Consider the following 19530-nt stretch of genomic DNA (forward strand, 5'->3'; position numbering starts at 1 on the left):
TAGTACAGCGCGTGGGTTTTAGCGTCAGAAAAGCCTGGGTCTAAATCCTGCCTGTGCCAGTACAGAACAGCTCGCTAAGCTTGAGACAATGTCTCTAGGCCAGTGCTGTCCAGTCAGACTTGGTATCATGATGGAGATGTTCTGTATCTGCACTGTCCAGCGTGGTGGCTGCTGGCCTCGTGACTGCTGAGGACCTGAAATGGGGCTAGTGTGATAGAGGAGCTTTTAATTGTTTCATTTTAGTTAATTTAACTTAAATAGCTACATGACTAATGGCTACCGTAGTGGACAGAGCAAGTCTAGAAAATGGAGAAGTCTCCCTCTTATGGAGGATCCCCATGTGATAATGGACATGAAATACCCCGATAAAAGGCTCTACGACTAAACCATGTCCTGCCCTGAAAGACCTTCAGAAACCAGTACTGACACAATCTGGACCACTTCCCATACTGAGGCGGCATCTCTGTGGATCTGCCTGGGTGGGTCTGCTTCAGTCACAAAGCGCTAACACTGGTGCTGGCTACCTCCACACAGGTGTGCAACTCTGACTTTCTAAACACTGCCTGACAATGCAACTGATGCTGTCTGGTGTAAAGAAATTTGCTTCTTCCCTTTTTTTTTTTTTTTGTCCTGATCATACTGATTAAACAATTGGATTTTCAGAAAACTATTTTTTTTCAGAAACCTATTTTTAATTAAATTCTTACATGACACTCTTTGACATCTCCTTAACATTGTTTCCAGATAGAAAATGTTTCTCATTTCAGTTAAACTAATAATATCATTGTATACCAACGACAATCTATATGCACAGGTTAAAAATATACAAAGACATCCATTTTAAGAAACACAAATCAAGCAGCACCAATTTTATTTGATAGCATTTATTATAGTAAAAGTTGCTCTTGTAAAACACTAGTGATTTTTGGTCCGTATCTTATTTTCCATTTGACATTAAAACATTTTACATTATTTACAAAATAAATTGCAATATTTATGATACATAATTTTTTTCCTGACCTTTGGAACATTACAGTTTCAAGTAACTAAAACATAAAGACATGGCGACTAGATGTACTGAAAAGTACATACTGAACATATTTAATCACCACAGTAATTAAAAAGTCCTGATCTTTACTTGTTAAGATTAAAATTCATTAACATGAAGTCATTCAGGAATCCCTGGGATTTCTCTGTTATCCACAATGAGAGTATGAATAATCCCTTCTTTCCGCTTCCCACTACTGACAGCCTTTATGTAACAGTCATGGTTCCCAATACTGAAGTGAGTTTCAGTCCCGTCATCTACAAACTCACCCTGGGCAAACAAAAGAAGGAGGAATTAGTGTTCCAGAAACATTTATCTTTGTCTAGAGCATTAACATCACCTAAAAAGGGAGGTATAATGAAGTACATATTAGTTCAATGTTAAACTTTGCAAGATTAAAGTTAGAAGCTTGTATTTAGATGCTTTTACGTCTCTGTTATGAAGGTTTCTTATTTGCACCCCCTACAATCTTTAAGAATCTTAAGTTTCAGAGAAAAAAAAAAAGTGTACCTAATGGCTATGTGTCTATAACATATACTATGTAGACAATGTAGACTATTTTCAAAAGTAAAAATAATAAACCTGATAGCAAACATTTATTAGTGATTTATTCTATACAAAGAATGGTTTACATGCATTATTTTGTTGCATCCTCACAATAACCTGATTGATTGGAGTACGATTACTATCCACATTTGATATGTGAGGAAACTGAGGCACAGAGTGGTTAAATTACTTGCTGAAGGCCCCAGTCAGTAAGGGATAGAGTGTTCTTAACCACTCTGAACATCTGATTCCCCAGTGTGTAAGGTGGCTTACAATACATACATAACATAAAAAATAAGACCAGTGAGAGGCCCGCGTACTGCAAAAACAAAACAAAACAAAACAAAAAACATAAAACCAAACACTACTGAGTCTAGACTTGCTCTGTCCAGTACAGTAGCCACTGGCCACATGTGGCAACTGAGCATGTAATGAGGTGGGTCTAAAATGAGATACTCTGTTAAGGGTAAATATACACTGGATTTGGAAGACTTAGTATGAAACAAAGAATGTAAAATAACTCAGTAGAAACTTTTTCTATTTATTACATGTTAAATGATAATATTTTTGATATACGGATTGAAATCAAATTTTTATTAAGATGAACTTCACTGTAAAACTTCTGAAATCTGGCTACTAGAAAAGTTATATATGAAGCTCATATCTGTGGCTCATATTTCTATTGAACATCACTGATCTAGAGTAAAAAGATAGGGGCCAAGTAGTACAGAGAAGGAAGGAAGAACAGGAGGCTTAGAGGATAAAAGTGAATTATGCAAAGAAGCATCATCAGACTCACAACTTGGCTATGAGCTTCCTGGCGGCCAAAGCAGAGCAAGGCCCCGTAGCTAACATTATCCAACCAAGGAAAGCACAGGAGGCATCAGAGAGGGAAGCTTTTTCTTAGCTTTGGGAAGAATCTGGCCAACACGGAGGTGTACTGACCACAAGGACTGGGGGTGCTGGTCCTGGAGTCTAGTGTATTCTTTTTACCCCTTTCCACATTGAGTTTTGAAAAAACCCTTCAGGTCACACTTCTGTAAAAATCAATTTGGAGGGCAGAGGAAGGGTTGAATAATACAGTCCTTGTGAGTAGCTTCTTGGTAATTTGACAGATACATAGTCTTGGTCACGATGCTTTGAGATCAAAAGGAAATGGAGAAAATAAGCTGTAAGTCACAGGCAGCAAGAGCAGGTGTGCATAGTGCTGGGGAAGACTGCCCGGATATGGAGCTGCCAAAACTGCCTAGGTCGTAGTTACAATGAGGAGGCAACTGAGTGAGAGCTATTGTCCAAACACTTGTGGTTTCTTGTCAATTACTGAGGAACAAAGACATTGTGGATGGACATTATTTTCAACTTCCTACTTATTTACAACCACATTCTTAAATCTCTCTTTACATTTGCACTGGAGAATTCCTGGAGGGTGGAGGGAATGTGATCCCAAAGTGCAGACTCTCCATCTAGAGAATTCTGGGGTAGGAAAAAGAGAATAGGAAGGTCTAGCAGATGTGGTGTCGGGCACACAGTAGGCATGGAAACTTAAGCCGGTCCAAAAGGAGACATAAAATACTGAAGAGCTCTCCAAGCCTCTCTGCATAAAAGTCTCGATGGGTAGGTTTAACCCAGAGGGTGGATCAAACTCTGGAGGATCAATTTGGAGTGAGCCCTGGTTACATTTCCCTTCAAGAATTAAAACTAGGATTGATAAAGAGAAAAGCATTAATCTTTGTAACTTTTGATTTCTGGCTTGGGCACTTCCTTAGAAGCAGATTGGCTATAAGACCCAGCTAGTCTGCTGAATACATTTATCCCAGACCTTCCCTCCAAGCACATCTCCTCACCTTCCCAGACCTACAATAGAGAAGGGAGATAACAGCAACCACGACTTGCAACTAGCTAAACTGTGCCGGGGAAGAGAGCTGATCTCGATCTCTAGCCCTGGTGTTCATGTCCGAAGCCATGAAAGGGGACACCAGGGCTGGTATACCGCCTGCTTGCCAGCTGACCCCAGAACACATGGGAATTTCCACCCAAAGATTTCAGCTCCTGCTTCCACACTCCCAGCTGTCCAGGACCGCCTCCCCTGCTTCACTTCCTCCCCTGCTGTACATACCACTATTATTTCCTTCCCACTTGAGATGCACTCCTATATTCGTCCCACCACAGCCCTAACAGTGCAAGCAGCAAAAGCCCAACACACTGGGGTTTGGATGGGTATCTCACTGTGCTCGGCTTCAATGGGTGGGGTAGCCTCTTAGCACTGCTACTCTACAAATTCCACTTGTCTTCTGGGGTTCGTGACAGTGCCCTTTCCTACCTGCCTTTGTGTCACCTGACATTGTGTGCATCATTTCTTTTTCACAACCTTTGCTTTTAGAAAAGTACTATCTGCTTTTTGAGTGTATGGTGTAAAGCCTTCCTATTCAGAGTGTGACCTGTGGACCAGCAGCTCTGGCAACACCTGAGGACATGTTAGAATATGCATTTTAACAAGATCCCAACTGATTCTATGCATGCAAGTTTGAGAAGCAGTGGTATAAAGCACCCCTTTAACCTGGATAAACACAGGAGGACTCAACCTTTGGGGAGGACTTTTTTTTCTTTCTTTTTTACAAACCCTTGTGTCGAGGGCTGACTTTCAATAAGTTTGCAGCAAGGGAGCTGCTCTGCTAGGTACGAAACCCGGACCCAGAAGCAGATTGTCTACGAATGGTTTAGCACCAGGGTCCCCACGAAACGGGCGTAACGGGCGAGGGGGCGGCCACCTTTCCAGCCGCGTCCGTGTCCCAGGACGAAGGACTCTGCGCGGCAGATTGCGCTGTGCTGCACCGCGCCGGGGAGGATTTTGTAAATGTGGGAACTCTTTTCAGGGTAGAGGCTGGTCCAGGAGAGGAAAGGTATAGAGTATGAGCTTGGTGCCAGACATAAGTTGTTACCAAACTCTCACTGCCCCAGGCACTGCCCAGGAAAGGTCTTCAGATTTTGGAGTCAGGATTACTTCATCTCTTTTTTGCTTTTAAGCAAGAGGACCTTCGTTACTTATAAAATCTCCAGTTAGGAAACACAGCAACGTTTCAGTGGTCACTCACGCACATGGTGAGAGTAATCAAAAGGTCAACTCACTGCTGTCTCCAGTTTTTTACCGTTGCACCATACATCCATAGTGTCTTTTTCTGTAAAAGTAACAGATGAAAAAAGAATTATAATCTGTGATTTAAAGTTAACACTTTATTATTTTAAGAAGAGTTCCTTACACTGGATTTTGAAAACTCCATTCATTCCATTCATGGCTTTGAAGTTCTTCCAAATTTGAAGAAACTGTGTTTATCTTTTGTTCACAGACGATATAAAAATGAAAGCAATCTTTTAAGAGAAAATCATGATCCCAATACAAATTACTGAAGACTTGTTAAAGAAAATCTTTAAAGGAGGATGCACACAAATGAATGTGAGGAGGGACCTTTCCACACAGAATGTCTTTCTTTTCATATCATCTGAAACGTTGTAATAAAATTTTAAGGTCTGGTTGTGAATCAAAGAAGGGTTTACACACTCCCAGGATTACAACGTGTTTCCATTTAGGATACCAATACATTTTAGCAAATTAAAGAATGCTTTTGGCCTTTTAAAAACCTACGTACTTCAAGTAATGTAATATTTGACCTTATCCCTTTTGTAGTTTTATTTTTTGGATTATAGCAAGTATTGCTTTTCTTTTTTTTATTGAAGTATAGTTGATTTACAATGTTGTGTTAGTTTCAGGTGTACAGCACAGTGATTCAGTTACACACACACACACACACACACACACACACACACACACACATACTCTTTTTCAGATTCTTTTTCCTTATAGGTTATTACAGAATATTGAGTAGAGTTCCCTGTGCTATACAGTAGGTCCTTGTCATTTATCTATTTCATATATAGTAGTGTGTATTTGTTAATCCCAGACTCCTAATTTATCCCTCCCAGAACGGCCTTTAACACCAGTGACTAGATGTTTCCTCCTGCCTCTCACTCACCCGACTGGATGATGGCACAAAGCGACCACCAAACAAGGCTACCCTGCTGTTCATACAGGACAGAGAGCAATTTAGCCTTAAACTTCACACTGGATAGCACAATAATCTCTATTCATTTTGTTATGGTTTCACTTTGGGGAAAATTACTGGATCATAAGAAAAAAAATATAGGTATAGTACTTGATGGACTGTTCAGAGTACAGTGCTGACACGATAGAGCAAAATGCTGCCACTATACACTTGGGCATTAGCTAAGCAGCCGCAGCTCACTCCAGGGAGATGTGTACATGTGTGCGTGTGTCACAAACGCATGTGCCTTTTGGGGGAGGATCCCTAGAGCCACTTGTGAATGTCAGTGTCCCAGGGAGTGGCAGGTGGGAGGACTGCACTCATTAAGCAGCCAGAAGACAAGCTTTGGGTGTTATAACGAAGACTAGAGAGAAGCAGGACCTGTGTGTGTACACGGAGCCCAGGGGTCAAAACCTGCCTGGGGGCTTCCCTGGTGGTGCAGTGGTTGAGAGTCCGCCTGCCGATGCAGGGGACACGGGTTCGTGCCCCGGTCTGGGAGGATCCCACATGCCGCGGAGTGGCTGGGCCCGTGAGCCATGGCCGCTGAGCCTGCGCGTCCGGAGCCTGTGCTCCGCAAGGGGAGAGGCCACAACAGTGAGAGGCCCGCATACCGCAAAAAAAAAAAAAAAAAAAAAACTGCCTGGGCCCCAATGTTCACTGCAGCTCTATTTACAATAGCCAGGTCATGGAAGCAACCTAAGTGTCCATCAACAGATGAATGGATAAAGAAGATGTGGCACATATATACAATGGAATATTACTCAGCCATAAAAAGGAATGAAATTGGGTCATTTGAAGAGACATGGATGAACCTAGAGACTGTCATACAGAGTGAAGTAAGTCAGAAAGAGAAAAGTATAGTATTTTAACGCATATATGTGGAATCTAGAAAAATGGTACAGATGAACCGGTTTGCAAGGCAGAAATAGAGACACAGATATAGAGAACAAACGTATGGACACCAAGGGGAGAAAGGAGCGGTGGTGGTGGGATGAACTGGGAGATTGGGATTGAAATATATACACTAATATGTATAAAATAGATAACTAATAAGAACCTGCTGTGTAAAAAATAAAATTAAATTTAAAAATTCAATTCAAAAAAAATTACATGCTTTCTTCTGGTAATTGTTTGCATTTAAATTTCAAATCATTAAAAAGTACTATTCACGGGCTTCCCTGGTGGCACAGTGGTTGAGAATCTGCCTGCTAATGCAGGGGACACGGGTTCGAGCCCTGGTCTGGGAGGATCCCACATGCCGCGGAGCAACTGGGCCCGTGAGCCACAACTACTGAGCCTGCGCGTCTGGAGCCTGCGCTCCGCAACAAGAGAGGCCACGATAGTGAGAGGCCTGCGCACCGCAATGAAGAGTGGCCCCCGCTTGCCACAACTAGAGAAAGCCCTCGCACAGAAACGAAGACCCAACACAGCAAAAATAATAAATAAATTAATTAATAAACTCCTACCCCCAACATCTTCTTAAAAAAAAAAAGTACTATTCACATTAAAAAAAAAAAAGCCTGCCTGGGTGTCAAGGCTGAGATGCCTTGACACTGACAAGCCATCTATTCCAGGAACACCGTCTCTTCTCCCTGCACCTCGAGATGTGAGCCTCACTTAGAGCGTGGAGAAAGGACTTTGAACTGGGCTAGAGGGAGAGAGAGAAGGGCAGAGGGGCCCAGGAGGTATGGGAGGGGAAGCCCAATGGCAGCCTGAGTGGGGAGCATCTACGGCCACAGTTGTGGGGAAACCCAGCTCAGCCACCTGGATCAGAGCACAGGGTGCTCAAATAAACCATGATGGTGGTGACAATCGGGATTTTATTTAGTGGGCCAACTGAATGTGTACATGTACTCAGATTTTCTATAATAGCTGTTATTAACATGCCTCTGAAGAACATTGCTAATCCAAAAGCCATAAAAGAAAAGGGGTAAGTAAATTTGACTACATGAAAGTAAAAAAGATTTCTGCATGATTAAAAAAACACATGCATACGTATAAGCAAAGTCATATAATAAATGACAGACTGGGAAAAACACTTGAAGCTCACAATACAAAGAGCTAATTTTAGTAATAGAAGGACTCCTAGCAATCAAGGAGAAAAAGACCAACAACCCAAGAGAAAACAGGTCAAAGGACACATACAGGCATCATCAGAAAAGAAACACAAAAGGACTTTAAACACATGAAAAGAGGCTCAACCTCACCCAATTCTGAAAGAGGCAAATAAAAAACATGCTGAAATACCAGTGTTCACCTAAAAGTAAAGTAGCTGGTGAGCCACTACATTTCTAAACACAACACTGTAAAATTCTGGAAAATAAAGATGAGCCCCCAAAAGCTTCCAGAAAGAAAAAACTAACGAGGTTCAGACTGGCATAGAACTTCTCATTCAAAACAATGGAGAATAGAAGACAATGGAACAAGGCTTTCAAAATTTCTCAGGGGGAAAAAAAAAACACATTTTAAAGCTAGAACGCTATACTCCGCAAAAGCATCAACTTCGTATAAGGTTCACATAATATTTAGCTCCTAGACACCCTTTATAAGGAAATCACTTAAGGATATTTTCCAGTAAACAAAGGTGAAACTGGCAGTTGTGGGATTCAATAACTGATGGAACTAAAGCCAGGACGGCCACTGGGCAGCAGGCCTGGGAAGCAACTACCTAGTTTTTTTTTTTTTTTTTTTTTTTTTTTTTTTGCGGTATGCGGGCCTCTCACTGTTGTGGCCTCCCCCGTTGCGGAGCACAGGCTCCGGACGCGCAGGCTCCGGACGCGCAGGCTCAGCGGCCATGGCTCACGGGCCCAGCCGCTCCGCGGCATATGGGATCCTCCCAGACCGGGGCACGAACCCGTATCCCCTGCATCGGCAGGCGGACTCTCAACCACTTGCACCACCAGGGAGGCCCAGCAACTACCTAGTTTTGAACAGGAAGTCAACAGACGCCCAAGAATACTGTCATTAAGAATGAGAAGATTTCGAAGCAATAGATAATACGAGTAAAAAATGCAAACAGACATTAGGAACATGAGCAAAGAAGATATATTTCCATTTCCAACAAGAAAAGAGAAAAGCCACCAGAAGAGCCCAGAAAAACAAATGACTAAAAAAAAAAAAAAAAAAAAAATCAAGGTCCAATTGTGAAGTAAACAAAAAATGAGGTATAATTTTGAGAAATTGGTAGATTATAGAACAGAAAACTCACTTGACCTTGACACTAAAAACAACTTCCTTTGAGTGGCGCAGGGCGGGTGACAATAATACAGAGAAAGAATGTAACCATGGCCCACTCCAAAAATATTTATAAAATCACAATAATATAAATGTAATTTATTGGTTTTTAATTTTAGAATCAACCTACAGAAAAAACACAGGAGAACACAGTTATGGCTACACAGCAGAATACAAATATTAGCTACTCTGATGATGTCAAAGAAAAGGTAGAGAAGACAGGAGTTGAAGGTGGTAAAGGTGGGGGAGGAGCGGCGGGGGAACTATATGTTCACAGCCTCATCTTACTCACCGGGGGATGAAGTAAATTTGAAAGCGGATGATGAAGATGGTGGTAGTGGAAGCAGAGGCATGAGCTTTTTACTGTCTCCAAATTTCCCTGCTGAAACCGACAGGGCAACAGAACAGAGCCCAAGGCCCCATGGACAGTCTCTACACCACAAACTCTACAGTACCAATAGGTGGGGGAACCACGGGCAACTACAGGACCGTAGCTGTAGTATCGGCAACCACGCAGAAGGAAGCAGAGGGAAGCAGCGGAGCCTCTGGGGGACCTAAGAATCCCCAGACGGCAGTCCCGGTTCTAACTGGAGCGTTCGGAGCGGGGGTGTGTGTGAAGAGCAGCTGAACTAGAAGGGGTTTTACATCCTGACGGTGGATGGGGTGTGGGAGCGGCGGGAGGGGTCTGAAAGGGCTACAGCAGTCTGGGCCCCAGGAACCCTCAAACCAACCCACCGAAGCTCCCTTCCAATACAAACCCCACACTGAGAAGAAACTTGTGGGAAGACAACCCAAACTGAGCACCCAGGGAAACGAGAGTAAAAGAAAGAGAAAATCTAGAAAAAAATGGGGTAAGGAAACAGCAGCCATCTCAGAAAGTGTGCCCCAATGATTTTTAACATCATCCAAAAACGACAGAAAAGGGAACTCAAGAACCTGAAGTTTAAAAAGCTACACAAAACCACACTCCCTTCTACAAATTCAGAAAAACTAAGATCATATAAGAATTATCAAAGAAAGGTACTGAGCTCTAGATCCATACAAAATTGTAAGAAGAAAGAACAGACTACCATCATTATAGATAATAGAAGTATCAGAAAGACATGCTTACATGAAAGGTAAAGCTGTAAAATACTATTTCAAAATGAGCTGAAAGAAATTAAGAAAATCATACAAGATGTGAAAGAATGACTAAACAATGATTAGAAAAACTGAGAAATGAAGTATAGAACTCAGTAAAAATTAGAAATAAAAATAATTTCAGAAATGAGGACTAAACTAAAAGGAACACAAAACAAACATAATAAATAATTCCTTAATAGAAATATAAAATGAAGAGGAGGAAAATTTTTTAAATCAAAAAGAAACTAAAAAAAAAGAAAGAAAGAAAGAAAGATGACAGTACAAGTCACAGGCTGGAAGAAAATAGCTGCAAAACGTATCCGATAAAGAACGTGTATCTAAATATCTTGTTACATTTTTAGAATTATTGACTGACAGAAAGTATTTAAATGGCAACCTAGACATAGTCTTTTAAATATAACTGAAGCCAAAGTGGTTGAAAAAATTAATCTGCTTTTTTCTCATGATATGTGAAACAAATCTCATAATGCACTAAAGATTATGGTTCCAATTTTTTAAACTCTTTATCTAAAATATACTAAGAACTCTTAAAACTCAACAGTAAGAAAACAAACCAGCCAATTGAAAAATGGGCAAAAGCTCTACAGAAACAGCTCACCAAAGAAGATACACAGATGGCAAATAAGCATATGAAAAGATGCTCAACACCACATATTATTAGGGACTTGCAAATTAAAAGTGAGATATCATTACACACTTATTAGAACGACCGAAATCCAAAACACTGGCAACACTGCTGGCAAAGATGTGTAGTAACAGGAACTCTCACTCATTGCTGGGAGGAACACAAAATGGTACAGCCACTTTGGAAGACAATTTGGTGGTTTCCTATCCTCTTCAAGAAAAATTGACCCAATTTCTTTAATAAATAAACCATACAGGAGTTTTTTGGTTTCCTTTTTTTCCAACTATGTGCATTTGTTACCTGATAAACATTTTTCATTCTTAAAAAAAATTTTTAAGGTATTTTCTAGCATTCAACTAGACTATATACTCTTTTTAAAAAAATTTTATTTATTTATTTTTGGCTGCATTGGGTCTTTGTTGCTGCGTGCGGGCTTTCTCTAGCTGCGGCGAGCAGGGGCTACTCTTTGTTGCGGTGCGTGGGCTTCTCATTGCAGTGGCTTCTCTTGTTGAGGAGCACGGGCTCTAGGTGCAAGGGCTTCAGTAGTTGTGGCACGTGGGCTCAGTAGTTGTGGCTCAGGGGCTCTAGAGCACAGGCTCAGTAGTTGTGGCGCACGGGCTTAGTTGTTCCCTGGCATGTGGGGTCTTCCCAGACCAGGGCTCAAACCCGTGTCCCCTGCCTTGGCAGGCGGATTCTTAACCACTGCGCCACCAAGGAAGCCCTAGACTATATACTCTTAAAAGACACAGACAAAGTCTCTTCATTTATGTATCCTCAAGGCCTGGTACACAAACTGCCATTTAAGAGGGTCTCAATATTACCTAAATAAATGAATCCATGAATTAATGAGATGATCTACATAGTCTTAACTTAGTGATATGAGAAGCAGGAAATACTGAGAGTAACCAGAAGAGTGAAAAGGTAGTAAATATTTGTCTTGCAAGTTTTGTAGGCCCAACAGAAGCTGAGAACACAGATGGCAATCTGTAATAGCAGAACTTAGCTTAAAGAGCAATGACTTACTTTTTATTTTTTAATCTACTTTATCTGGACTGATAATTTTGATCTGCTGCAGTCCTAAGCCTATTGCTACCTAGAGAAAAATTCCCTTTTTACTGATGAATCTTTAATTTCCAACTGCCTTTAGACATGCTTTTAAAGACAAATATCAAATAATAACAAATGTCTACATCAATATTTCGTTTTTTAAACCCAAGTTTATAATCCTCGAATCCATCACTATAAAATCTGGCTCTCATATTTTCCATATAAATCAGTCGATTCAATGAATACTTCATTTCCACAGGACACATGAGAAATATAACTGCACTTAACATTCTCTCCTATTCAAAGCTCCCATAAAAGGTCTGGACAGTTAGAGGAACTAATTAAATGGCCACCATAAAAAGCCAACAAATTCTGCAGAAACAGCTCTCACTTACCCAGCACAACTCTACAGTCCTCACCATCCAAATGTAATACCCAAGTATTGGTAGTTTTTGATCTGTTCTCCATATACTTCTTGAGACTTTTCCCATTAATTTCCAGAGTATATTCATAAGCAAAACCACTGACAGCATCTATATTTATGGTTGCTTTCATCTTTGCAGCTCCAACACAGAAGGTTTCTTTGCCCACTAATTTGAACATCCATTCTTTTCTTATCTCTTCCTAAGTAATAAAATATAAAAGTTGAAAACACATAAATGGAAGAAAATTTAATATTTTCACGATACAAAGGTTTTAGAAAATAAAGTCATTTTAAGTTTAAATATTAGATGTTATAGTCTATGAACTGCACAACTATTATTAGTTTGCTTTGTATGGCAAAATGATACAGGCCAATATATAAAGATAATCACTGTAAGAGAAAAGCCTTGCATTCACATATGAAGAATCTACATGAGCAAAATCAAGCTTCCCTGTACACCATATTTTACGAAGTAACATTTTTTCCTACCTTCCCATCTACATATACCACTCGTTTGCCTGATGTGGTCCCATGTTCGAATTCAATCTTATGGACTCCATCACTTAAAGCAACATCCCAAACAGCTACGAGATCTGTCATTTTCTCCAGGCTGTAAGGAGGGCTAAGGGAATAAAATTAAGCAATTATAATAGGCCAAAACAGTAACAGAATAACCAGTTAATCCTTCCAAGGTGAAGATATCAGATTTTAAAAAGCCCTGAAATTATAAAATATTAAAGTGATATTAGCTAAGAAAGCCTACTTACAGTACATGTAACTATCTTCTCCCTCTTATGCATTCTTCTTTTAAGATGAAATTACTATATATGGGTATACAGTCAGATAATTCCAAAGTCACCTTAATATAATAGGATTAAGAATCAGTCAGTTTATCCACGACAGTATTCTAAGCTAGGCCACAGAATAATGCTTGGAAAGGTCAGTAAAAAGTTTCTACTTCTCCTCCCGTCACTTAAAAAGCACAGTATTTAATTTTGGTTTTACTTTTTCAGATCCAATCACTCTAAAGCAAGAATTCTCAAAACATTTTACACTTCAACCAATAACTAGGGATTAATTTTAACAAAAAAGGTTTGAATTTATAATACTAAGACTGAGGAAAAAAGAAGTCATGGAAGAAATGTTTTATAATAGATATAAAAATGTTATGGAAGATGGTAATCTTGTCATTATTACAGGAAATCTTATTAAAAATATAAAGGATTCTGTTTTGTCAAGTTTCTGGCACAATTTAAACACACAGTTTATATTAATATTTTAATATAAAATATATATTATATGTGTGTCCTATGTGAATAACCTGTTATGTATAGTGAATATGTAACATGTAAGTACTATTTTGATACTGATATAGATCTTTAGCTTTGAGAGAAGTAACATTTATTACAGCAATAATGATCATAGCTAACAGTTATTTAGTACTTACTGTGTGTCAATCACTGTGCTAAGAGCTTTATATATATTAACTCAAAGAATCCTCACCATGAGGTGGGTACTATCATTATCTCTATTTATAGATGAGGAAACTGAGGCTCAGAGAGACCAAGGGCTTGTTTAAGGTCACAGTGACAGTAAGTGGCAGATGGGATATAAACTTAGGACTCTGGCTCCAGAGTCTGTCTCTTAACTACATCCTACTCTTTTACTCTAATCTCCTTTGTAGGGTCTAAATCAGAGACGGTAAATGGATTTTATATCATTTTGAAGTGACTGCCAAGAATTTTGTGCTGAGACGGATTTGGAGACCTTACATCCAGGTCCTATGGGAAAGGATGCCACATTAGTGCTGGCCACCTCCATGCCAGGTGTTTACCACCCTTGCTCGAAATCACAGAAAAGCAAAACTATGTGTTCTGCAATATTACAAAATGTGCCCTTTGCCTGGATAAATAACTCTCCTGAATGATTAAAACCATCTTGAAATTTTCATAAGCTAGTTTTATTGCAATGCAAGACATTTACCTTTCGTCATCTTCAAAGATAGGACTGTCATCTCCAGATGCCATGGCTGGCAAAACAGTCTTTAATCCAATTAGCAGCCAGGAAAGAGAAAAGGAGAATTGCAGCAAAGAAAGACTGAGAGCAACAAAGATGACATCTGCAAAGAGTTTTTCTAACTCTGCAATCCATTTCTTAAATTGCATGCAGTTTCTGATGAAACAGCGTTTACATACAATAGAATTGCAATATCTAATTTTCAGGGAGAGAAGTTAAATCACACAAATTAGCCAATCATATTTTTACCTGTTATGGATTTATAATTTCCGAAAACCAGAGAATAAACTCTAGTTTATGCCACTGAACTAGGGAAGCCAGGGAAGCCCCCTGAACTGTACATTTTAAAATGGCAAATTTTATGTCATATATATTTTATCACAACTTAAAAAATTAATACTGTAATATATAAAAAACCCATTGAATTATACCCTTTAAATGGGTGAAATGTATGGTATATGTGTTAAGCTTTCAAGAAGCATCCAGGGATATGCCAGTTTGCTTTCTAAGAGCAAACTTAATTTGCCCACTTACTCAAGCCCACTTAATTTACTAGTGCCAATAATGAATCCATAAAAGTTACGTAGTTTGCTCAGGTCACTAGAAGAGCCCAAGCCAAAACTAAAGTCCAGAACTCCTGTGTAATTAACTAAACAGTATCTGGGCTGTAATGCTAAAATCAGAAGCATACATAATACTCACATGCATAGGAAACCCCCCACATTTGAAGATTTGGGATTAACAGTTGTACCCCTGCCAAACCTATTGAAAAATAATTTCAACTATTTTTTGCTCCCAAGATCTACTCTAGTCTAGCCTTTTCTGTATAGATGTCCAAGGGTGCTCACTCCTTGTAAAAAACGGGAGATGACAATCGTTTTGGTTTGGAAACAGCCAGAAGCCACTAATTGTTTTTAAAAAGATATTAAGGGCTTCCCTAGTGGCGCAGTGGTTAAGAATCCGCCTGCCAATGCAGGGGACACGGGTTCGAGCCCTGGTCCGGGAAGATCTCACATGCCGCGGAGCAACTAAGCCCGTACGCCACAACTACTGAGCCTGCGCTCTAGAGCCTGTGAGCCACAACTACTGAGCCCAAGTGCTGCAACTACTGAGCCCAAGTGCTGCAACTACTGAAGCCTGTGCACCTAGAGCCCGTGCTCCGCAACAAGAAAAACCACCGCAATGAGAAGCCCGCGCACCGCAACGAAGAGTGGCCCCCGCTCCCTGCAACTAGAGAAAGCCCGCGCGCAGCAACGAAGACCCAAAGCAGCCATAAATTAATTAATTAATTAATTAATTAAAAAAATTTAAAGATATTAAAGAAGACCTTAGCACCCATAAAAGCGATCCAACAGGCAAAGAAAAGCTAAGCATTTTGGAATGAAAGCTAAAGATTCAAAACACACTGTACCTAAAATAAATCCCTCTTTTTTTTAGCACCTTATATATTTGTGGATTTTTCTAGTCTTAAAAATATTTCTTAGGGGGAACTTCCCTGGTGGTCCAGTGGTTAAGGCTTCGCCTTCCAATGCAGGGGGTGCGGGATCCATCCTTGGTCGGGGAGCTAAGATCCCGCATGCCTCATGGCCGAAAAACCAAAACATGAAACAGAAGCAATACTGTAACAAATTCAATAAAGACTTCAAAAATGGTCCACATCAAAAAAAATCTTAAAAAATTTTTTTCTTAGGATATCTCCTATGAAAGTGGAGGGTATCCTGCAACTATCAAAGCAAAGAGAATACATAGCAGTAGAGTAAGCCAACAGCATAATATAAACTTAAATAAGCATCCTTTGTAAATCAGAGTAGACTTTGGGATATCATTCAAAATTTGCTCTACAACTTTTAGAGACTCTAGAAAGTTCAGTAATTCAGCAAACTTGAAAGAACTGCCCAGTTTTCCATTATAAGGAACTTCAAATATTATCACACTAAGATAAGGCATGGTACCATATTAATTATAATTATATTTCATATAAAGTATAAAAGACAACACAGCAAATTAGAAAGGTTAGAAATCAAGATCACAGAAAAAAATGTTTTCCCTCATCTATCAACATTCACTTATACATTCAACATTTATTTATAGAGTATCTGTTTAAGGTGTTGAAGAAGTTTCGGAAATAGTGGTGACGGTTGCACAACATCATGAATGTACTTTATGCCAGTGAACTGTACATTTTAAAACGGCAAATTTTATGTCATATATATTTTACCACAAGTTAAAAAATTAATACTGTCATATACAAAAAACCCGTTGAATTATACCCTTTAAATGGGTGAATTGTATGCTATATGAATTATATCTCAACAAAACTGTTTAAAAAAAAAACAACCCAGGGCTTCCCAGGTGGCGCAGTGGTTGAGAATCTGACTGCTAATGCAGGGGACACGGGTTCGAGCCCTGGTCTGGGAAGATCCCACATGCCGCGGAGCCACTAGGCCCGTGAGCCACAACTACTGAGCCTGCGCGTCTGGAGCCTGTGCTTCGCAACAAGAGAGGCCGCGATAGTGAAGAGGCCCGCGCACCGCGATGAAGAGTGGCCCCTGCTTGCCGCAACTAGAGAAAGCCCTTGCACAAAAACGAAGACCCAATACAGCCAAAAATAAATATAAAGATAAAGAAATAAAAGATTACTATTAAAAAAAAAAAAAAACCAGGTGCCCTGCCAGTAGTGTTTCTTGGAATATGATTACACCTATAACCAAGAGATGATCACAGCTGTCCATGTCCCCGATTTCTACCTTACTCATATGAATAATGAGAAATATCTGTCTCACACAGATCTCTAAGCTACAAATTGGACTTAATAAACACATGTCATATTCTAAATTCATCCACCATACATACATTTAATTATCACAACCATGTGACCAAACTGGAAAATGATCATTACAAAGAAAAATCCCCTGTATTTCAACACAAAGTTTTAAGAATGTAAATAAAAGGGATGGAAAAACAAATTCCATTTATTTTCACTGATAAGGACAATGTCACTCACTCACTTGAAACTTTACATGTCTTCAAAGGAAGCTTTCTGAGTATCTGGTGACATACCCATCAGCATAATCCTTTAAAATCCCTTCCCTAGCAACCCAGCATCCATGTATCAGAGAGTATGACTTAAATATAAAACAGTTTCCACTGTTCATCTAACCCCAGCTTGAATTTTGCTTTAACTTAGGTTTAGTCGTATTGGAGACTGTAATGGTTTATCCAAGCTAAACCTAAGTCAGTTTTAAAAATTACTAAGGTACTCACAGTTTCTTTCCAGCAAAGCTCTAGGTAAGGCCAGCTACAAGGCAGGTCAAACTTAAAGAGGTGTTGACACCGTCCGCCCGATCCCTTGTGAAGCACTGGGATCTCCAGCAAAGTCTGTCAGAAAGCTCCCTAAGCCAGGTGTTCCCAAATGCGAGGCACAAAAACGGAAATAACTTTTCCGAGGTGCATTTTTGCAACGTATACCACAAGCCTTACGAAGGATTCTCTCTAAACAAATAATCGTGCTCAAAAAACCAGGCGGAACAGTGCTCAACGAATTGCTTTTTGTAATAGCTAAGAACTGAAAACCACCTGTATGTTCACCATCAGAAAGATAATCCATTAAGTAAATCACAGTCCCGTCACTCAGCGAGCGTCAAGCCCCGGCCAGGCGCGGTCAACCTGGCCCCAACACAGCCTAGGGTGGCCAATGAAAAGGATGGAGAAAAACATCGAAAGCCACGCGCAGACGCGTGGGATGTATTAGTAAGACAAAGAAGCCGAGCTGCGGCACTTTATGATCCAGGTTCTGCAAACATACAGCCCGCTCATGCTTGCAGGGAAAAGGGGACTGGAAGGAAATACACCTTAATGTTAACCCGTGTCTCCCGGGAGCGGGGGTTCGGCTCCTGCGCTTCCTTGCTTGTGCTTTTCTGCTCCACGTTTCCGACGGCGAGAAGTATGAATTTGTACTCGGGGAGAGGCCGGAGCCGCGGGTCACGAGGCCTGGCCGGGTAGGGGGGCCCCACCGCCCGCCCCGGTCCTTGCCCCGCCCGCGGCCCGGCCGCCAGGAGACACCAGGAGCCCCCTCCCCGCCCCCCGTGCGGGCCCGGGCCTCACCGCAGGATCGCGAAGCCGCGGAGACACCGCCCACCGCTCGGCGCGCCCGGCGCCGCCGCCCGGAGATGGCGGCCGCCAGCGCCGCGGCGGGGTCGCCTGGGGCTGCGGGCAGGGGCTTCCGGGGCGGCCGGGCCGCCCCACCTGGAGCGCGGGGCTCACCTGGGCGATGTGGGCCGCGGCGAGGCTCTGGGCCCAGAGACCGGTGGGTTCCGCCGACTCGGCCACTTAGGCCGCCGTGGCCTCGTCCCGTCGCCGAGAACCAGACGCAGCCTCCGCGGAAGCGAGAGCTCGGCAGGCGCGAGTCCCGAGCGCGCCGACTCTCTGTCGCGCTTCAGGTCCCCGGGGGTGCCCCGCGAAGGCCGCCTCCTCGCGCCGCGACCCAACCCCGCCGCCGGCTTTGCGTTCTCACCCCCTCCCTAGACGCCTCGGTAGGAACCAGCGGGTAGCCGGCGCTGGTCGGACGCTGGGGAAAACCAGGCGGGCCAAACCCTACCTGCTCTGTAGCCGCGGGCCAGGTAAATCCGATCGTGGCATTCGCGCCTTGAAACCCTGTAAGGCTGCTGGCTATTCCTTTAAAGATCAGAACTCCTTAGGGTTGGCGCGAGGCCCTGTGCTTGAGGTTGCCCCTGCCTCCTCCGGCTTCATTTAGATCCTCAGATGCTGCAGGGTCCTTCCCACCCAGGGCCTCTGCAGGCGCTCTTCCCTCTGCCGGGACGCTCCTCCCTGCCTCTTCCCTTAGTTAACCTCCATTTTGCTGTTGAGATTGTTCTTCAAATATCATTTCTTAAGGAAAACTACGCTGGCCCCTAAGGCTTGCAACACCTGGAATTCTCCTTCTCGGCTCCATTCAGGGCGTGCAAGTACGCTTTGTGATCTTTGCTGAATGTGCAGTGTAATTGTACACCGAGGTCCGAGAAGGCGGGGACGGGGGCTGCTCGGTTCTCACTCTAGCATCTCCCACGTCTGCACAGTGCAGGCTTGGATGAGGCTCTGATAAATGTTTGTTAAATGACTGAATGAAGAGCAGGCCTGAGGAATGTTTTAGGTGGCCTCGGTGTTTTTCACTTTAAGGAGGAGACCGCATCACTGCAGGGAGGGAGGACGGTGGGTGAGTGGGCCAGCTGAGAAGAGCCGTGAGTGGTCCCTGTGGAGAGTGGGCCCCAGCAACAAAATAGAGACATGTGAAGGGATTCTCCGGGGGTCCTGGGGCTCTGAAGATTTGGAGGCACAGGGACATCTAGGCCCC

At 41.9% G+C, this 19530-nt stretch overlaps 1 protein-coding gene across 3 annotated transcripts; it reads right to left on the reverse strand.

The window, feature by feature from the left end:
• Positions 1 to 927: 927 nt before the first annotated feature.
• On the reverse strand, positions 928 to 19130 carry FAIM (Fas apoptotic inhibitory molecule). Of its 3 annotated transcripts, none has more exons than XM_060100234.1 (5): positions 18778 to 19130; positions 12654 to 12786; positions 12136 to 12364; positions 4721 to 4770; positions 928 to 1318 (listed from the first exon to the last, which is right to left on the reverse strand). In XM_060100234.1, the coding sequence occupies exons 1-5, from the start codon at positions 18816 to 18818 to the stop codon at positions 1169 to 1171; spliced, it is 603 nt and encodes a 200-aa protein (XP_059956217.1). In that variant the 5' UTR covers positions 18819 to 19130; the 3' UTR covers positions 928 to 1168. The 3 variants fall into 3 exon arrangements, with proteins under 3 accessions (XP_059956217.1, XP_059956219.1, XP_059956218.1); XM_060100236.1 differs by lacking the exon at positions 18778 to 19130 and adding an exon at positions 18444 to 18536; XM_060100235.1 differs by lacking the exon at positions 18778 to 19130 and adding an exon at positions 18032 to 18077.
• Between the last annotated feature and the right edge of the window lie 400 nt (positions 19131 to 19530).

The sequence above is a fragment of the Mesoplodon densirostris genome, chromosome 5, assembly GCF_025265405.1.
Source record: "Mesoplodon densirostris isolate mMesDen1 chromosome 5, mMesDen1 primary haplotype, whole genome shotgun sequence".
NCBI classification, from domain to species: Eukaryota; Metazoa; Chordata; class Mammalia; order Artiodactyla; family Ziphiidae; genus Mesoplodon; species Mesoplodon densirostris.

Excerpts from the sequence above, each read along its gene's own strand:
- FAIM (XM_060100234.1), bottom strand. The coding sequence starts at position 18,818 with ATGCCACGATCGGATTTACCTGGCCCGCGGCTACAGAGCAG. Across the intron at positions 12,787-18,777 it reads GGCCCGCGGCTACAGAGCAG|CCCTCCTTACAGCCTGGAGA; the intron begins GTAGGGTTTGGC and ends TTATTCCCTTAG. Across the intron at positions 4,771-12,135 it reads GGACTGTAGAGTTGTGCTGG|AAAAAGACACTATGGATGTA; the intron begins GTAAGTGAGAGC and ends TTACTTTTACAG.